Source organism: Pseudonaja textilis, chromosome Z, assembly GCF_049901715.1.
Source record: "Pseudonaja textilis isolate UNSWEBS1 chromosome Z, rPseTex1.2, whole genome shotgun sequence".
NCBI classification, from domain to species: Eukaryota; Metazoa; Chordata; class Lepidosauria; order Squamata; family Elapidae; genus Pseudonaja; species Pseudonaja textilis.
The window spans coordinates 66,746,471-66,765,141 of record NC_142008.1 but is presented as its reverse complement, the minus strand read 5'-3'; the positions used below and the strand labels follow the sequence as shown (position 1 = coordinate 66,765,141).

Genomic DNA, 18,671 nt, shown 5'->3' with positions numbered 1-18,671 from the left:
GAACACCAAGATTGGCAAATTCTCCACTGGCGCCCTGTGCTCTTCACAGATGAAAGCAGGTTCACACTGAGCACATGTGACAGATGTGACAGAGTCTGGAGACTCCATGGAGAATGTTCTGCTGCCTGCAACATCCTCCAGCATGACCGGTTTGGCAGTGGGTCAGTAATGGTGTGGGGTGGCATTTCTTTAGGGAGCCGCACAGCCCTCCATGAGCTCGCCAGAAGTAGCCTGACTGCCATTAGGTATGAGATGAGATCTTCAGGCCCCTTGTGAGATCATATGCTGGTGTGGCCCTGGGTTCCTCCTAATGCTCGACAATGCTAGACCTCATGTGCCTGGAGTGTGTCAACAGCTCCTGCAAGACAAAGGTATTGATGCTATGGACTGGCCCGCCCGTTCCCCAGACCTGAATCCAATTGAGCACATCTGGGACATCATGTCTCGCTCCATCCACCAACGCCATGTTGCACCACAGACTGTCCAGGAGTTTGGGGATGCTTCAGTCCAGGTGTGGGAGGAGATCCCATAGGAGACCATCCACCACCTAATCAGGAGCATGCCCAGGCATTGTAGGGAGGTCATATAGGCACATGGAGGCCACACACACTACTGAGCCTCATTTTGACTTGTTTTAAGGACATTACATCAAAGTTGGATCAGCCTGTAGTGTTTTTTTCCACTTTAATTTTGAGTGTAACTCCAAATCCAGACCTCCATGGGTTGCTAAATTTGATTTCCATTGATAATTTTTGTGTGATTGTGTTGTCAGCACATTCAACTATGTAATGAACAAAGTATTTAATAAGAATATTTCATTCATTCAGATCTAGGATGTCTTATTTTTGTGTTCCCTTTATTTTTTTCAGCAGTGTATTTGGTCAACACAGTCGTCAGAAAGTGGTATTGTTTTCTAAGTTGCCTAACTCTCCTGGAGATCTGTTTCAATACTACCAGTTGTTTCACTTTATATTCATATATTCTAGTGGTTCGTCTCTTGCCTTGTTAAGTATCTCCCTTACTGATTTTTTCACAAACCTTACATGCACTTTTCTGTGAGGTTTATATATTCTCTCATAGTTTGTGTAAATCCTAAATGACTCATCTATTTCAATTTCCATTTCCTGCTTATCTATCCCTAGAACCTTCGCCAACAATTCTTTCATTATTTCTAGTAGATCCTCTCCCTTTCCTACTATATTTTGAAATCTTAGATAGTGGACAGCTTTATTGCTTCCAGCATTATCATGGTGTTTTCTAACTACTTGTTTGCTTGTAATAGTTTATAGTTTGTATCTTCCTTTTTATTCTCTACTTGCTCCATTTTTTCTTCCACTTCCTGAATTCTTTGTTCATTTTTTATTATCATTTGTTGGAAGTTCTCAAATTTTTCGTCCATGTTTTAGATTTCTCCCTTCATCTCTCCCATGCCATTTCTTGCTTCCCCTATATCTTTCCTTATTTCATTGAGACTTTTAGTCATGGATTCCTGTAGTGTCTGGAGTAGCGTTAATACCTCCTTTTGGGATGTATTTGATTTTTCCACCTGAAGCCTGCTTTCAATTGACCTCTGATTGGAAGGGCTTGTTGAGGTAATTCCCCATTAGGAGAATGAGCGCATACAGGGAGACATATTGAGAGTAGTGTTTGAATAATACACACACAGCACACAGATACACTGTACAGTAAATGTATGCCTTTACTTCCAGAAAGGTTTAAGCAAAGTTCAAAACAGGCAGTCCAAAGTCATTCACAGGTAAAATCAGTCAGTTTTTAGTCCAGGGATAATCCAATAACAAAGTCCAGTGTCAAAACAGTTCAGTATCAGACTTATATCAAATCCATGAATAACAGTCAATTAGGAAAAATGAAGGAACGGCAATACTCTCCAACTGAAGGAAACAAAGACTCGCTGAGATACACTCTCTTCTGAGACCAAGACTAAAACAACCCAGGTTTCTGGCTCCATCTTATGGCCGTTTGAGAAACCACACCCAATTACACTTTTAGGATTCTCTTAATTATACAGTTTTAAAATGTTTATCCTAGTTTATATATTGTCCAACCCAGCTGTTAGGTGACTTACATTCCTAACAGGGCTTGAGGATACTGACGATGGGTTGGAAGATGTCTTCTTCCCTATTTTGGTTATGTTTGAGGTTGACTCCCCAGCAGCTAGTGTTAATTTATTGGTTCTTCCTATCACTATTTATAGCTACCAATAAATATTTCCACCAGTCCTACTATCCACCAAAATGATAAACCACTTAGAAATTAGCAACCTACACATTCAACACCCAACAAAATCAATACTGATAACCCACATGTCCAAGGGGAGAAAGCCTTATGACAGCTTCTTCAGCTTCTTCAGCTCTTCTTCGGTTCAGTTTCAATACATCTTCAATAACTCAGTGTCTAATATCCCAAAAGCCCAATGTTTCAAAACCAATCCAGAACAATTAAGTTTGTAATCCAGGAGGTCTGCTGCAACCCATCCCTGAATTTTCCCTCCGTAAAGTACGTATCCGTTTCTATATTTATTATGTCCTTGCCATTAATATTTGTAATCCATAAGGCCCGCTGTCTCCCTTATCTTCAATGAAACAAGTGTTATTTTTCAGTTTAGTTTCCTTTATAGTCCACCACCATCAAAAAGGGATTGACCTCTGCAGCAGTACCAATCTTACTTTTCCCTCAGTAAATTCCAAGCTAGGACACTGTCTTTAATCAATCTTTAATTGTTCTCTAACATCAATTTCTATAGTTCTCAAAACAAATTATTATCCATCTTTTTGTTGAGCCTGATCAGTTCAAAATATTTTTCTTATATGTTCCTGCTTTAGCCAGTAGATGGCAGCCTTGCTTCCTTTCCTTTCAACTCTGAAGGAGATATACAGAAAAGAAATTCAAAAAATGGCACACAAAAAAAGAGATCTTTCACTAAATATGTGAACTTTTTCTCACCGCTTCGGGAGGGGGAAAGGGTGGTAATTTCCTCACTCCTCTCTGGAGTCTCCCTTCTTCACTAAGCTATTGTGGTGAGTTTAGATTTGATTCTGGGTAGAAATTGAATATTCCTTACCCTAGTCCAGTACTCGGTTTCCTTCCGCTTTTCTTTGTGCTAGCTTGTTTCAGCTGTCAGAGCTTTGGTTGGGCCATTAATGGTTGTCTTCTTCTCTGCCTGTCAGGAAGATTTTCCCAGATCCAACTACATGAACTGCCATCCACTTGTGATCTACTGGAACCCTTCCTTTTTTGCCACCCCCTCCAAGTATGGCCCTAAGGAGCCTCCAGGTAGACAGAAATCAGCTGAGCTTCCCGGAATGCCGCAAGTCCCGGCTGTTACACTCTGGCACCAGACCAAAAGTCCCCAATAAATTCCACTTCTATTCCCTCATTTAAGTCATTTATGAAGATATTGAAGAGTACTGAGTCTAAAATGGAATCTTATGATACCCCACTGCTTGCTTCCCTCCATGGAGATATAGTACCATTAAGGATTACTCATTGAGTATAGTTTGTCAGCCAGTTACAAATCTATCTGATGTCAATGCTGACTATCTCACATTTTTTTAGCTTACCAAGAAGAAGATTGTAGTCTAATTTGTTGAATGCCTTACTAAAGTCACAGCATTTCACTGTTCTGCTAATTTAGTCACTTTGTGAAAGAATGAAATAAGATTGGTTTGGCACGATCTGGTTTTAAGAAACCTATGCTGGCTCCTAGTTATAAATTTATTTGTTTCTAATATATTCAACATTCTTAATGTTTCAACAGCAAACTCAATTTTTAAAACAGAGGAATTAAAAATGTAAATATATATTTGTAAGACTATTACAAATCAAAGCCAATGCTGAGATGAATTATTAGATGATGAGGATCAGATTATCGCTGTGCTATAAGAAATTAAAATTGGCTCACATATAAAATACTAAAATATTTCTATTCAATAAATATATTGAAATTATGATAAGCAATTTTAAGTGCTGCTGCCACTAAATGTAATAATACTCTTACCCGAAATTATCCTGCATTCTCTTCAGGACTCCCAAGAATAGCTAAGAAATATATGTACTGAAGGAGATGGAAATGATAAAGAGGCTGACAGATAAAAGTCTGATTCATAAAAGAATTATTGCAGAAAGTTAAAGGAAATTATATCAAAGTTAGATTTTTTAATATCAATAATGGTGGTATCATTAGCTGAGGATCCTCTGACAATGAAACTCAGGTAGTCCATGTATACAAAGGCACAGCTGTGACTGGGTGAAGAAACCATGCTGTAAGAAAACTTAATTTAAAAATGAAATGAAATCATGACATTAGTGGATCATAAGATCTTTTCATACATATGTTTCTAGGAATATGCAGAACTATGTATTTATTTAACTTGTATTCTACCTATTCCACCAGAAGGCTATTCTGGGTGGCTTATGGACCTTGAATAAAATGCAGTATAAAACATTAAATGTGTTACATTTAAAAATTAAATTAAAATCAAACTAAGGATGGAGAGGGAAGAAACAAAAGTGCACACAGGGAGGAGGGAAGGCTGTTCTCTACTACTCCATTAGCCACCTCCAATGTGCTACTCCCATTTATGGAAAAATAATATATTTAGCCCTTTTTATTTTATTTTATTCTTGACAGGTCTTTAAAAAACAGCTTTTAAATTATCTTAGGAAAAAACATCTGGAAACATCCAGATCTTTTACATTTCTATTCAAGTTTTTTCAATTGTAATAAGTATAACATTTGATAATTGAATACTTCTAGTAGTTACATCGTGTTAAAAAAGAAAACTTATCTGTTAATCTCCATCTTATAAAGAAGAGTTTCTAATTGTCATCAATTATGACACCTTTTATTACCTAGAATATTGCTGGTTGAGTCACTAGTGATACTGATTTCCTAAAATATCACATTAGAATTAATATTACCTGGTTATAAGAAATTAGTATGAAACAGTTAGGGGACAGATCATGCACTGAACACCACAAACAATTTCCTGTTCTAAATATCTTGCTGATAAGCATTCCCAGCATCCCCAGCAATGGGCAGTATGATCTGGTAAGCAGAGGGAAGATATGAAGGATGTACTATCAGGTACTTCCTGATCTTTATTCAAAGATTATATGAAAATATCAGCTTTCAGAATAATAAAATAAGATGGGACTGTTGGCTAATTCAACAGTCCAAATTAACAGTCCAAATAAGCACAGATTCCTCACAAAATATGGCATACAATTATGCTGCATCAACTCTCTGAAGTAGTCAAGACCAGGAAACCAAAATCAGGAATACTAATACTGCTTTCATTGTGCTTATAGTAACAGATTTTTGTCTGAAAATGCTTCTCTTCTCCACTACCTTTGGGAAGCAGGAGAAACTTAGGAGAGTGAATTCTAAGGTCAAATTACATTTCTGATTTGGGTTCATTTGCCAGATTATTGTCTAGGCTGTGGCTTTTCTTCCTACCTTTCATAGTTATTATATTGTATTAGATGCTATTACTTCTATTTTCACATTGGTGCAGCGATAAATTTTATCATCATAATGTGCCTGCAAAGGATGTTACATATTACTGCCAGCTCTTGTAAAAAAGAAGTCTTCCCTTTCCCCTTCCTCCTTCTCCCTCCCTCCCTCTCTCCATCCCTCCCTCCCTTCCATTGGTCAGGCTGACTCCAGTGGAAAAATACATCCCTGCAAATAATCAGATCAGTTACAACTCAAAAGCAAATAGGGAACAATGAAGAGGCCATAGTATACACAAATTAACCCACTGGTAATTATCAATGGTAACCTGGAATACTGCATTTTGCACCTTGTGAAGTTTCAGGAAATCTCTCTACAGCATATTGCAGTAGTCTAAATAAGTGTCTATAAGAGGATAAGTTCCTGTAGCTCTAATTGAATATCATATATTATTCTTACTGTTTTAAAATTGTATTCAATGCAGGGCTGATCAAGAAATTCAAACATATACCATTGCTGTGATAAATGCACTTTTTTTTAAAGCACCTGATGACAGGAGACAGGTGAGTGTTTCTCTAATTGAAGTTGGTAAATAATGAATTGCTATCATCCAATCACAACAGTGAAAAGAAAACACAAATTATTAGCTACATGAATGAGGCAATTGTACTTTGATCTTTATACAGGAAAGTATGTTTTGGTGAAGTTGACACTCTCTACCCTGAATTACAGATATATTTCATCTGTCAAGTATATACAGAATAGTTTGTTTTCTTTTGGGCTCCCTTTTTTTTGTAAAAGAAGTTGAAATTGTTAGCCTATTCTTGGGAGGCAGGGTGGGAAAGACTCAAAAAATTACTTATTTCCTTAATAGCAAAGTAAGAAGTTATATTTTTTAAAGAAATAAAATGATTGGCATTACTGCTAAAGAGCCAAATGAAATATATAATATAGATACCTTTGCCTTTAGTGACAAATGGATTTTCCTAGCCCACTAACCAGAGGTGGTATTCAGCAGGTTCTGACCAGTTCTGGAGAACCGGTAGCAGAAATTTTGAGTAGGTTGGAGAACTGGCAAATACCACTTTTGACTGGAGATTTTACAGTATCCTTCCCCTGCCACGCCTACCAAGCCACGCCCACAGAACCGGTAGTAAAAAAAAAAATGAATCCCACTACTGCTCCTATATTCAATAAGTGATTCTGGATGGTGTACATAAATTTGCAAATCTGTATTGCAAGATTATACAGTGTTCTTAAACTAAGTTATTACTTTTTTTCAAAACCAGGAAATGGCAAATATTTTAGCACAGAAACAACTTCGGGGAATCATTTTACAAGTAAGTATTTTAGCTTTTTTATTTTTCTAAATTACATATTATCCTTGTAACACATGCATAATAATCTGATCTTTTAGAACAAGAACTGCATTAATTCACAGTTCTCTGTTCAGAAGTTCTCTGTTCTCTGATAATATTGTAGCTTTGTGATCCTATCCAAATCCAGCTCACTAACATTATGTTTTGCTCTTTCAATTGCTTGGTAATTTCTTTTCATTATTTATTCAGGCAGGGCAACTGGAGTTTTATTGAATTTAAGCAGGATTTATGATTGGTACAGTGAGTCACAAATTAGGCTTGTGCTACAAAGGAAGAGGGGAAATGTTAAAGGAAAAAGAGGAGGAAAGTGTTTAAAGAATCAAATAAAAGACGAAGTTTATTAACAAATTGTATGCCATGAGAAATGTGTTGGTCTTCACATAACAAAAGTTTGTCATGAATTCTTAATTTTGAAAGCATATTTTTAATTGGACACATTTTTCACATATTATTTTGTTTCTTTGTAAGAACAAAGAGAAATTTACAACTTTCATCTTATATTAGGTACAGTAACATTACATTAATAGCAAAATATCTAACAATCCAAAAATCATCATGTTACATCATATCAACCTGATTGCATTTCTAATATTTATGTTATTTCCACAGTGAATAAAGCTGGATATAATGTTGCTGATAAAATACATTAGATGAAAGTTATCCTGATTCCTTTGCTCTTGCTTTTATTTTCAGTATGTTATCAGAGCTCAAAGGGCCATTAATAATGAAATGGCACATCAACTTTATGTTTTGCAAGTACTCACCTTTAACTTACTGGAAGATAGAATGATGACAAAAATGGACCCTCAAGATCAGGTAAACAAACTGTCTTGCTCTGCTGCTGAAAATGGGAAGTCTTCAGGGATTTGTGGCTATCATATCATCCTTGGAGCAGAATTGTTAAGAATTGTGGATTTTCTTTTACATGTTCCATGTTGGAGCTTTTGTCAAGAGTATTGAAAATGGTGTTATTTAAGCTAATGAGAATAGAATTTTTTATTTTCAGATCCAAAAAAGCTATTTTGTAAGCAAAGGACTGATGTCATAAACGAACAGTAAAATGACTCTTGATTCAAAAAGGTGTGGAAGAGTTCCAATCTCAATCATGGATCAGATTGTCAATACTTTACTATAAATTCAGAACTAAGTTGTGTCTAGAAGGACCAAGTTCCCCAAATGATGAACCATCTAGCCAGGACCAGAATTTACCAGTAGCTTTGGTAGTATCTTGGCTCAAGACCCTGCAATTGTTGCTGCTTCAGCAACACTTTCAAATGCCAAATGTCCTTTTGATACTTGACAAGTATGATGAGAATGTTAGCAGTCTTATTTTCTTCCTTGCTTGGTATGAATTACAGAACTCTCTAGGACTGGGCTTTCCTATACACCGCAGCATTCAATTACATCCTGAAGATATAATCCATACTTTCAGCAAGAACTCCTTCCTTGCCTGAAAATATGCAAACTATGCTGATGTATTTGTGACTATTCTATCAAAAATCACATTATGAGCGCAGATTCTCACAAAACACCAATATACTATACAGAGATAAAAGTGACATGCCTAGAAGGTTTATCCAGGGTATTCTCCCATGAGCTGTTCAGGGCATCCAGTGATGGGAAGGTGCTTCAGTCCCTTCTAGGGGGACACTTCTCCTCCTCCACGAGACTCCTCCTTGGCGTGCCCAGTTTTAGCCTTTCTTCAGACAAGTTGTGTTATTGTTTTCCTGGTCAGAACAGAACACTGGCGATTTAGCTGATTTATTCTCAGGCCAGGTATACCATAGTTTCTGTCACCAACCATCCCCCGGGAACCTCCAAAAGTCATTTCGCTAGGTTTTTTGTTTTGTTTTGTTTTTATGTTCCAGCCTCCTCATAAACAGGGAGGCTTATCTTTCCAATCTGCCCTGAGGCTAAAAGCCTCTCCTTTCAGAGACATGCTGCCTTAAACTTCTAAACAAGGATCTCTGATCTCCCAGCCAGCTGAGAAAACGCTGTGTCCCTTCGAGGTTTGAAGCTTCCATTTAAAAGTGCAGCCTTTTTTCCATTTTATTATGAGGCTTTCCCTGCAGAACACCTCAGGGCAGGGAATTAGCCCCTGTGCCTTCCCGCTGAGCAGTTTTGCTTTCAGCAGGCCAGGCGATGATAGCTACTTTCATTTTCATTTTGCCACGAGGCAGCCAGCATTTTAAAGGCTGTGTGGTTAAATTTGCTGAGTAATTGTTACTGTCTGTGAGGCAAGTTACCCAACAAGGTTTCCTTTTTGGGGGGACCTGGGAAGGAGGACTCCTTACCACCAGTCCACTGATGATGGAGGACTTGAATTGCTGGATTACACAGGCAATAAGTGCAGCTAAACTGATCTAATTATCAGTTACAGACCTCTGTGCCCTCATATAGGTGCCAGGTCTGGAGTGGGGGTGTTCTGGTCTCCATATTTGATATTACAAGTACTTTATTCAAAAATTGACTTGATTGACTTAAATTCTACAATTTTTTAAGTTATTAAAATATAGATAAATAGATAACAAAGCAAAACAGAACAAGGAGACACATTTGCTAAAGGCATCGGGGAACTATTTATTCCAGGATCCCCTGCCCCTTAAAGGAGCAGGCCCCCAGGTGTTCCAGCCACCTAATTTCATAGCCTCTTTCCATTGCTAATCTATCAAAGGCATTACCATGGCCAGCAACTACAACTCCAGATCTAGACTAACTGCTAAAAATAGAGATAAGTCCATGGAGCCCAAAAAGACCTCTAAGGCAGCAGAGAAAGATGCATGCAGATGCCATCAGGCATTAGAAAGGCAGGTAGAAAAATGTACACAACAGCTATACAACCCACCTCTTCATCACTTATCATACCCTCTACCTCACAGGCCCAGAACTTTCCAACCGCCCCTCTGGATTTATCCAGAAGGGGCAGCATATCGATATAACCTCCCCAGGAGGCTCTTTCTAATATTCTCTCGCCAAGGAGGGCCCCAGAGGCAACATTCACACCAACTGTAGCTGGCGTCAGACAAGAGGAGGAACTTCCAGAGGAAATCCCTGCCAACACGAGGGCACGGATGGAGCCAGCTATCCAGAAAGGCATATCAGCAGGCATCCAACAGGCTATTCAGGCAAGATGAACACCATCAGCTTTGGTTTGCGGTTCTCTTTCTGAACGATCTCTGGGCATCATGGATCCACATCTTCATCAGGTTACCCCCCGGTGGATCTATTGATGCCCACTGTCAGAGACCCTCAGTACACACAGGATATGGGAGATCAAGGATCCAATGGATGAAATGGAGGAGGGGTCGGTACACACCGTTGACCAGGTATTGTCACAGGTGGATCCGTTATAAAGGGGGATGTCTGATGATGAAGGCCTCTCACCTGACCTCCCCTTACAGGATTATTCCTCCCACAATTATTTAAATTCCTGCTGATTGAGGCCAAGAACACTGCACAGCTAGATAATACGGGTACCCCTCCCCCACCAAATACTCCAGGGGAAGCAGAGGATCTTATATTCTTTCAAGGAGTCACTGAGGCAGAGGTTATCCCTGTGCCACATATTTTCCAATTTAGTGCAAAAACAATGGGCTGCAGCAGCCTCATATCCCGCTATTTGGCACCCAAGTTCTCTAAATTTTTAAACACTCCAGAAGTGGACGAGCATAGCATCATGCTTGCATCTTCCTCAGCCATCCCAAGTAAAGCTGAAGAGGCTCTCAAGCCTGAGGAAAAGAGGGCGGAACTAGCCCTCTGCAGGGCACACGTCTCGGATGCATGGGTCATCAGAGCGGCCACAGTCACCTCCTTTTTCACCAGATCATCTCTCAGATGGCTCCACCACCTGAGGGATATCAATCCAGCTTCAAACATAAGGGCACATCAAGATGTGGCTAAATTAATAGCCACTGCAGAGTTTTTGGCAGACGCTACCTTCAATGTAGTTAAATTTTCCTCTAGGGCCACTGCCTCCCAAATTGCAGCTAGAAGATTACTTTGGCTCAGGCACTGGCAGGCAGACGTCAAGCACAGTGGAGCCTTGCCTCAGCTCCCATCTCGGAGAACTAACTATTTGGCAGTTTGCTTGAACCCCTCCTAATTAAAACCAGAACCAGAACTTTTTCATCGATCAGAGTCCAGATCACCACAGCCTTTTCGTAGGGGTTCCTTTTGCTCCTTCCACCAACCCTACTATCCAAGATTTCGATGAGAGCCTGGATTCAGTCAACAGACAGATAGAATTGAACCTGGAACCTGGAATTCCATCCTAGGAGACAATTTTGGGGAACAGGATCTAGGCTCTTCTGCAGGTCCAAGTAATGACCACAGCGAGATTCCCGTTGGCGGTCGCCTAAAAAGGTTTGCCGACCAATGGGACTCCTCTACCACTGACGCATGGGTCAGGAACACAGTTTGATTTGGTCTGGCACTGGTGTTCAGCTTCAACCCCCCGGATTTTTTTATGAAGTCCCCAATCTCTAGGGACGCAGGGAAAAAAAAGAAGGTTTCTCATGGACACAGCCATAGCACGTCTACTAGAGATCCAGGCCATACAACCTGTCCCACCTAATCAAAATGGTCTTCGTTTTTATTCGCACCTCTTCGTGGTCCCTAAAAGTTCAGAGAGATGGAGGGCAATCCTGGACTTAAAACATCTAAACCAATATTTAGTTTACTGAAAATTTAAAAAATTTAAAATGACCACTCTCCAATCCATCTTACTCAGCATCAGAAAAAAAACACGATGTCCTTACCTCCATAAACCTCATGGAAGCTTACTTACATATCCCAATTAAGCCCTCACATTTCAAATTCCTTTGTTTCTGTCCATTATGAATATATTGCTCTCCCATTTGGCCTAGCTTCAGCTCCCAGAACTTTTACAAAGGTCTTGGCTGCCTTGGCAGCATCACTCAGAGATAGGTCCATCCAACTTCAATGCTACTTGGTGACATTCTTATTCTTGCATCTTCCATCAATCAAGCAAATTCAAACACTCAAACTACACTTGTAACCCTACAACAACATGGGTTTTCAATCAATTGGTAAAAAAGTCATTTAACACCCTCTACTAGGCTCATTCACCTTGGCGCCATCATTGACACCCTGGAAGGCAAAGTTTTCCTCTCCCCTGACAGACAAGAAAGCATTAGTGATTTGGCTCAACAGATCAGAACTCTTAGGAAAGTACACCTATGTCTCATTTCTAAATTTCTCGGAAAAAATGATTTCTTGTATTTCTATTATCCCTTGGGCCCGGTTCCGTGCAAGAACCCTGCAATGGTTCCTGTTGCCATACCAACGTGCCAGGAGAGATGATGCCAGGACTTGCATAAAAGTTCCATCAACCGTTCTCAGGTCTCTATGATGGTGGACATGACCCGAAATCAACAAGGGATGCCCTTTCAAGGATCCACACAGGTCGATTGTTACAACAGACACCAGTCTAGTGGGATGGGGGCCCCATACAGCGCAGGGCCTTTGGACAGATTCAGAGAAGGCACACAATATCAACTAGAACTGAGAGTGGTGTACTTGGTACTTCAACACTTCCTCCCACATCTCCATTGCAAACATGTGCTCATCTTAACAGACAACATAACTACAAAGGCCCATATCAACAAACAAGGGGGCACTCAATCCAATCTAATAACGAGGGAAGCAGAAAGACTATTCCTGTGGGCCAAAATCCATCTTCTCTCTCTAAAGGTGGAGTGCATATCTGGAGTAGCAAACGTACAAGTGGATTGGCTCAGCAGAGCCACGTTGGACCAATCAGAGTGGTGTCTGGACCCCAAGATCTTTCTGGAGGCTACTCGGAGATTGGGCCGACCGGTAGTCGACCTGTTTGCCTCCCACTCAATGCGCAGCTTCTCTGATTCATTTCTTGTTACCCATCGCAGGGAGTGGAGGATGTGAACGCTCTCAGACGTCACTGTCCCACCAGACTGCTATGCGCCTTTCCTCCCCTCCCCGTGATCCCCAAATTGATTCAGAAGTTGCTGGAAGAAAAAGCAGACCTGCTATTAGTGGGTCCTTATTGGCCAAGGCGAGCATGGTTTGTGGAACTGAAGGACCTCTCGACGGTACCACTGTGGAGGATCCCATCATCAGTCATATCGCTGTCTCAGAGCCCAGTGCTACACCTGGACCCCCTGTTAGGGATACACCCTAGCAGAATCTGCACGGCAGTCAGGCAGGCAGACAAAATATGTGAGATAAACGTTTTTGTAGCTTACACTCAGTAAAATAGATACACTGTGCTAGTTAAATAGTTTATTCCAGCAAGAGTTTTAGCATAGTCAAACAGTCCGTATATCATTCACTAGTTCAATCCGTCCGGGGATTATTCAGTTGCAAATTCCAGTGTCGAAAAAGAGAGGTCAATAAACTTACAAATATCAGTCCAGTAATATATCTTCTCGCAGTAGAGATATGAAGAAGTCAAAACTCCTCTCTTCCTTCAGCAACTCAGCAGTAGGGAAAACAAGCAGTTAGCAAACCATCAAACCATCAATCGTCAGTTCTCTTGCTCCCTCTTATGGCGGTTTCACACCGCACCCAAAATTACATGCTTTGCAGTTAAAGTGACACACACTTAAACTTACTATCATAGTTTATATATATTATTTTACCCAAACTACGTTAGGTAACCTTGTTATTCCTAACACCCCAATGGCTAAACTTAGCCATATGGAAGTTGAAGGGCGACGTCTAAGAGATGAACACCTTTCTACTCAAGTTATTCACTCTATTCAGTCGGCTCGACATCCTTCGATGAACTGAATCTATGAGGTCACCTGGTCTAGCTTCTGCCATTGGTGTCAGAAGGTTCAGATCGACCCCACTTCCCCATCAGTAGCGCAGTTATTAGAATCTTTACAGAAGGGCCTAAACAAAGGGTTATCACACAATACTCTGCGGAGACAGGTGGCGGCCCTGGCTTCGGTCATATCTTGGGATGATCTTACCTCCATATCTTATCACCCTCGCATTTGCAGTTTTCTGCGCGGTGCCAAGAACTTGAGGCCCCCCGTAGTGCACCGATATCCAACTTGGGACTTAAATAAGGTACTATTGGCCCTTACTACAGGTCCCTTCGAGCCACTAAGGACCACGACACTTCGATTTCTAACCTACAAAGTAGTTTTCTTGATAGCAATTACATCTGCTTGAAGAATCTCTGAACTAGCTGCATTATCAGTGCACAAAGATCTCTGCATTTTCCATTTGGATAGAGTGGTTCTCAGACCAGATCCTTCATTCCAAAAGTTAATTTGGCATTCCATAGAGCTCAAGAGTTGCTGCTCCCAAATTTTTGCTCACGTCCATCACACAGGCTCGAACACCAATGGCACCCTTGGACATAAGAAGAGCCTTGCACATCTACATAGAGTGCACGGCGCCCTCCAGAAAGACAGAAGCCCTCTTCATGTCCTTTCAGCCTGACACCCTGGGGCGCAAGGTTTCACCCTCTACCATAGATAGATGGCTAAGGGCTACCATCGCTAAGTCGTATGACTCTCACTTGATTTCAGTGCCCCAAGGCATTACCGCTCACTCCATGAGGAGTGCAGCCACCACAGCAGCATGGGCGACCCAAGCTACAATAGAGGAGATTTGCCGAGCTGCAACCTGGGCTTCTCCATCTACATTTATTAGAAACTATAACATTGACATATTTGCTTCTGCTGAGGCTTCATTTGGTAGGTGAGTTTTGCAGCAAGTTATTTCAGAGACAGTTAGGTCTGAAACCCAGACGGAGTCCCTCCCTTAGGACAGTGCCAAGCTTTGGTATGTCCCATCACTGGATGCTCTGAACAGCTCATGGGAGAAAGGGCGTTGGTACTTACCTGATATGCCCATTCTCAGTGAGCTGTGAAGAGCATCCAACCCCTCCCTCTTATTCCGTCTGGTAGGGGGTCTTTTCCGACCAGGGTTATTACATAGGCTTAAGCATATAGGGTATCGATACCTTGGCTTTGCAAAACTGGGGACGCTAAGGAGAAGTCTCGTGGAGGAGGAGGAGTGTCCTCAAATTTAAGCCCACCCTTCCTAGAAGGGACTGAAGCACCTTCCCATCACTGGATGCTCTTCACAGCTCACAGAGAACAGGTGTATCAGGTAAGTACCAACGCCCTTTCTAGGTCTTCCTTAAGCCTGAAAACTGGCTTAGTGACTTTTGGTCCATCACTGTCTTAGCTCAATCCTTTTCACAGTATTATTGTTTTGAGAAAAATAGGCGGCAGACTATTAGGCATGTTTGTCACCTTGAGTTATACATAAAATAGGCAGGATAAAAATCTCATCATCATTCAGTCAAGTTTTCCCAGCTTAATTGTTAGGAAGAAAGATGATCCCATGTATTCCTGATTATTAGCTCCCAAACTCTATAACCTACCTTCTCTTATTTGCGGGCCCTTTTATTAGCTACCATGCCATTTTTACCAAGTTAAGAAGAGCTGCTGTGGCGCAATGGTTAGAATGCAGTACTGCACGTTACTTCTGCTGATCACCGGCTGCCAGCAGTTTGGCAGTTCGGGTGTCACTTTGTGAGGTCAAAAATGGGCATGTTTTTGGCCTGCAGAGTGCTTCTGAATGCCAGGGAGGGCAAAAACAGGATGCATGGAGGCTTTGGGAGGCCAAAAATGGGCCCGTATTTGCTCTGTAAGATGCACAGACATTTCCACCCACTTTTTTTTTGGGGGGGGGGGGAGTATGTCTTAAAATCTGAAAAATACGGTAATTTAAATCTATCTTTCAATTGTAAATATGTAAACCAATGACAGAAAGACATGATCTTCTAATTCTAGCTCACTACCAATACTTGAAACTGATATTCCATTTAAACAATGCCAGGGGACATTTCAAAGTTTATATGACAAATGAAAAACCAAGAATTAGATACAGACTACTGCAAGATGCTAAGGAAAGAGGAAGTCTGGGCCTACCAGATTTGAAATTGTATTTTTATGCCTGCTGTTTGATCTGGTTTAAAGAATGGGTGAACTTTCAGGATAAGAGGCTACTGGATTTAGAAGGTGGTGAATTAAGATTTGGTTGGCACAGCTACCTATGGTATGATAAAGTTAAAGTAAATATTCATTTTAACAACCATTTTGTCAGACGTGCTATTTTAAGAGTCTGGAAAATATAAAACAAAATTTTCCACAAAGGTGCCTGTTTGGGTTTCCCCACAGGAATCTTTTTTTAGAAAAGAAATGGTGACGAGGCCAAACTGGTGAACTTATAGTAAAATAATATCTTTTAACTTGGGTGGCCCTACCTTCAAACCTAAGGAGGAGCATTGTACAATTATTTAATTTATGTCAATTGTTTAATAATATCTGATACAGGTATATAAATTATACTATTTGCATGTGCCATTTGCCCCACTTTGGTCCTTCACGTTTCATAAGCCTTCCCCCAAAATATAATAGTGTGCCATACCTATTCCATCTCTAATCAGAAATATTTAGTTTTCATGACATGTATAATATTATATAATTGCAAGATAACCTAAATCTTATCTCTTATTGAATAACATTCAATTACATTAAGAAAAGCGGCTGATGTTACTTTTATCCAAAACTACATTCTTGAAAGATTGTTATTTTGAATATTTTAATTTAAAAATCTATTTAAAAACCCCCTCAGGCCCAGAGGGACATCATATTTGAACTCCGAAGAATTGCTTTTGATGTAGAATCTGAGCCCAATAGCAATAGTGGCAATATTGAGAAGCGTAAATCCATGTATACACGTGATTATAAAAAACTTGGCTTTATCGTAAGTATTCTTGTTTCTTCATATTAGCATTCTAATGCATTTTGTTTTAGTGATGATATAATGTTACATAGACAATGTTCCCATTCAGTCCACATTCTTAACCGTTCCCCTTATTTCACTCATTTTTTTGGAACTGTTACTTGTGGAATGTGTAAGGATGGACTAAATTATTTTTCTGGAGATTTTTGCAGCAGGATATCTATGAACATTTTAAGTATTTCACACATCTTTGATTTTGAGATATGGGTACCTTAGTATGATCAGAATGCTTGTTCGTATGCTACTCATTTTTTCACAGAGTTATGCAGGTGATTGTCCCATTATATAACCTCTTATTCAGCTATATTGCACTATCATTTATAACTCATCCTCTATAATATTTTCCCAATGAAAGATTATCTAACTATAAACAAGTTAACAGTAAATTCTAAATCAAATCTGGTCAATTACAATAGTCTGTCTAGCTCAGCCTAACTAACTTTTTGCATATTGTTGTTTATACCAAGGGGCTCCTTGTTTACCGGCTGCATGTGGCCCTCTGGGTCATTTTGGACGAACTGTCATAATTAGAATCATAGTTGATATTGCCATCACTCCAGTACCCTGAAAATCTGGGACCATTATGGACTAGAAGAAATATTAAGTGGTATTCTAGAGCTCATTGTGATCTCAAATATTTATTTGAACAAGTCTTGGTAGTTCTCCAGATTCTGTGTTTTTGGCATAGAGTATGTCTAAAAATTACTGAACCATTAAATCCAGTATCGAGTATTTCTTCCCAAGAACTATTTTTGTATACAGTACAAACCTCATGTTTATGTGGTCAAATCTTTTTTTATTTATTTTCTGAGGCAATTCTTGTGTAAAGGTTGTTGATTCTTTTGCAATAGAATATCTATTTATGAGAAGAGGGATTTTTCAAAAACCCTGATAATATAGATTGTTATTAAATTTGTTTTGTTTAAATTTACCAAGATTTGTAAACAAAACAATTAAAGTTAAGCTTGTGTACCACTTGCAATAATTGAAATACTCTTCTGGAAATAAATGCTCTGGAAATGGAATTTGTTCAGAGTAAACATAATAGGACCATCATATTATAGACTTCTAGAGGCAGAGTAGTTTCTGTTATTTCAGGTTTATGACTTATATTTGAACTGTTTCTGTAGCAAATCATTACTCAACTTTCTCTATTTCTGGGGTTTTTTCTGGTCTATCTGAATATTCCTTTGAATACAGAAAAATGCATGACTTTACTTATCATTGTGGGTTTTGCTGGTTAAATGCACATAATTATATATGTTGGATGATTGATTGCTGTTTTTTGTGATGAGTACTACACATTCCTTCCAGTATCAGGTCTGAGGTTGTGGTTTACTGCTTCTGTTACAGAGCTGTTTAGTAATTTCCTCTTTCCATTAATTCAGTCACTTGTGACAGAAAGTGCACTGTATTCAGGAAGATATTATAAAGAAATGTTACTGGTTAATAATTCATTCCTTCACCAGGAAAAAAAAAGTTTACGATCTTCCACTAAGATGAAATCTATAAATTCCTGCATGTTTTCAGCAAGAACTTTTAATTTGGAACCTTCTCCCTGAACATTGAGTCAGTTGGTGGAGAGGTTACACAAAGGAAGAATACAACTTTGGGTGATTTTTTTCAAGCTTTTGAGCCATTTTTAAATGGAGAGTTTATTAAAGTGGAGAAATATTGTTTCATAAATGTTATAATGGTTTTAGTTTTCATCTTACGTTAAGACTTTTGGATTTATTTTGTTTTACTATAATTTTGTAAACATTTTCAATTATAAACATTGTGACAAAAGGCTTTTCACTAAATAAATGCATTGCGGCTAGCATTACACTCCAGTGAAAGAGATAATATAAATTATCTCTTACAACCTTTGAGAAACTGAGGGTGTAAAGCTGGCAGCCTGCGGACCTATGGATGTGATCGGATCAATAGGGCCACCCCAGCTCTGTGAAGGGGAAAACATCATGAAATGTCACATGATAGCAAAA

At 39.5% G+C, this 18,671-nt stretch overlaps 1 protein-coding gene across 10 annotated transcripts in view; it reads left to right on the top strand.

Annotated features, from left to right (window-relative positions):
• The window catches only part of ELMO1 (engulfment and cell motility 1), a 526,860-nt gene that overhangs the window by 248,607 nt on the left and 259,582 nt on the right, over nucleotides 1-18,671 (top strand). For 9 of the 10 annotated variants that reach the window (XM_087917593.1, XM_087917598.1, XM_087917597.1 and 6 more), the window contains 4 exons: nucleotides 5,961-6,039; nucleotides 6,766-6,816; nucleotides 7,549-7,671; nucleotides 16,516-16,647. In XM_087917593.1, the coding sequence (XP_087773719.1) occupies nucleotides 5,961-6,039; nucleotides 6,766-6,816; nucleotides 7,549-7,671; nucleotides 16,516-16,647 (385 nt within the window). The remainder of the gene's footprint in view (nucleotides 1-5,960; nucleotides 6,040-6,765; nucleotides 6,817-7,548; nucleotides 7,672-16,515; nucleotides 16,648-18,671) is intronic. The other variant, XM_087917596.1, reaches the window with a different exon arrangement.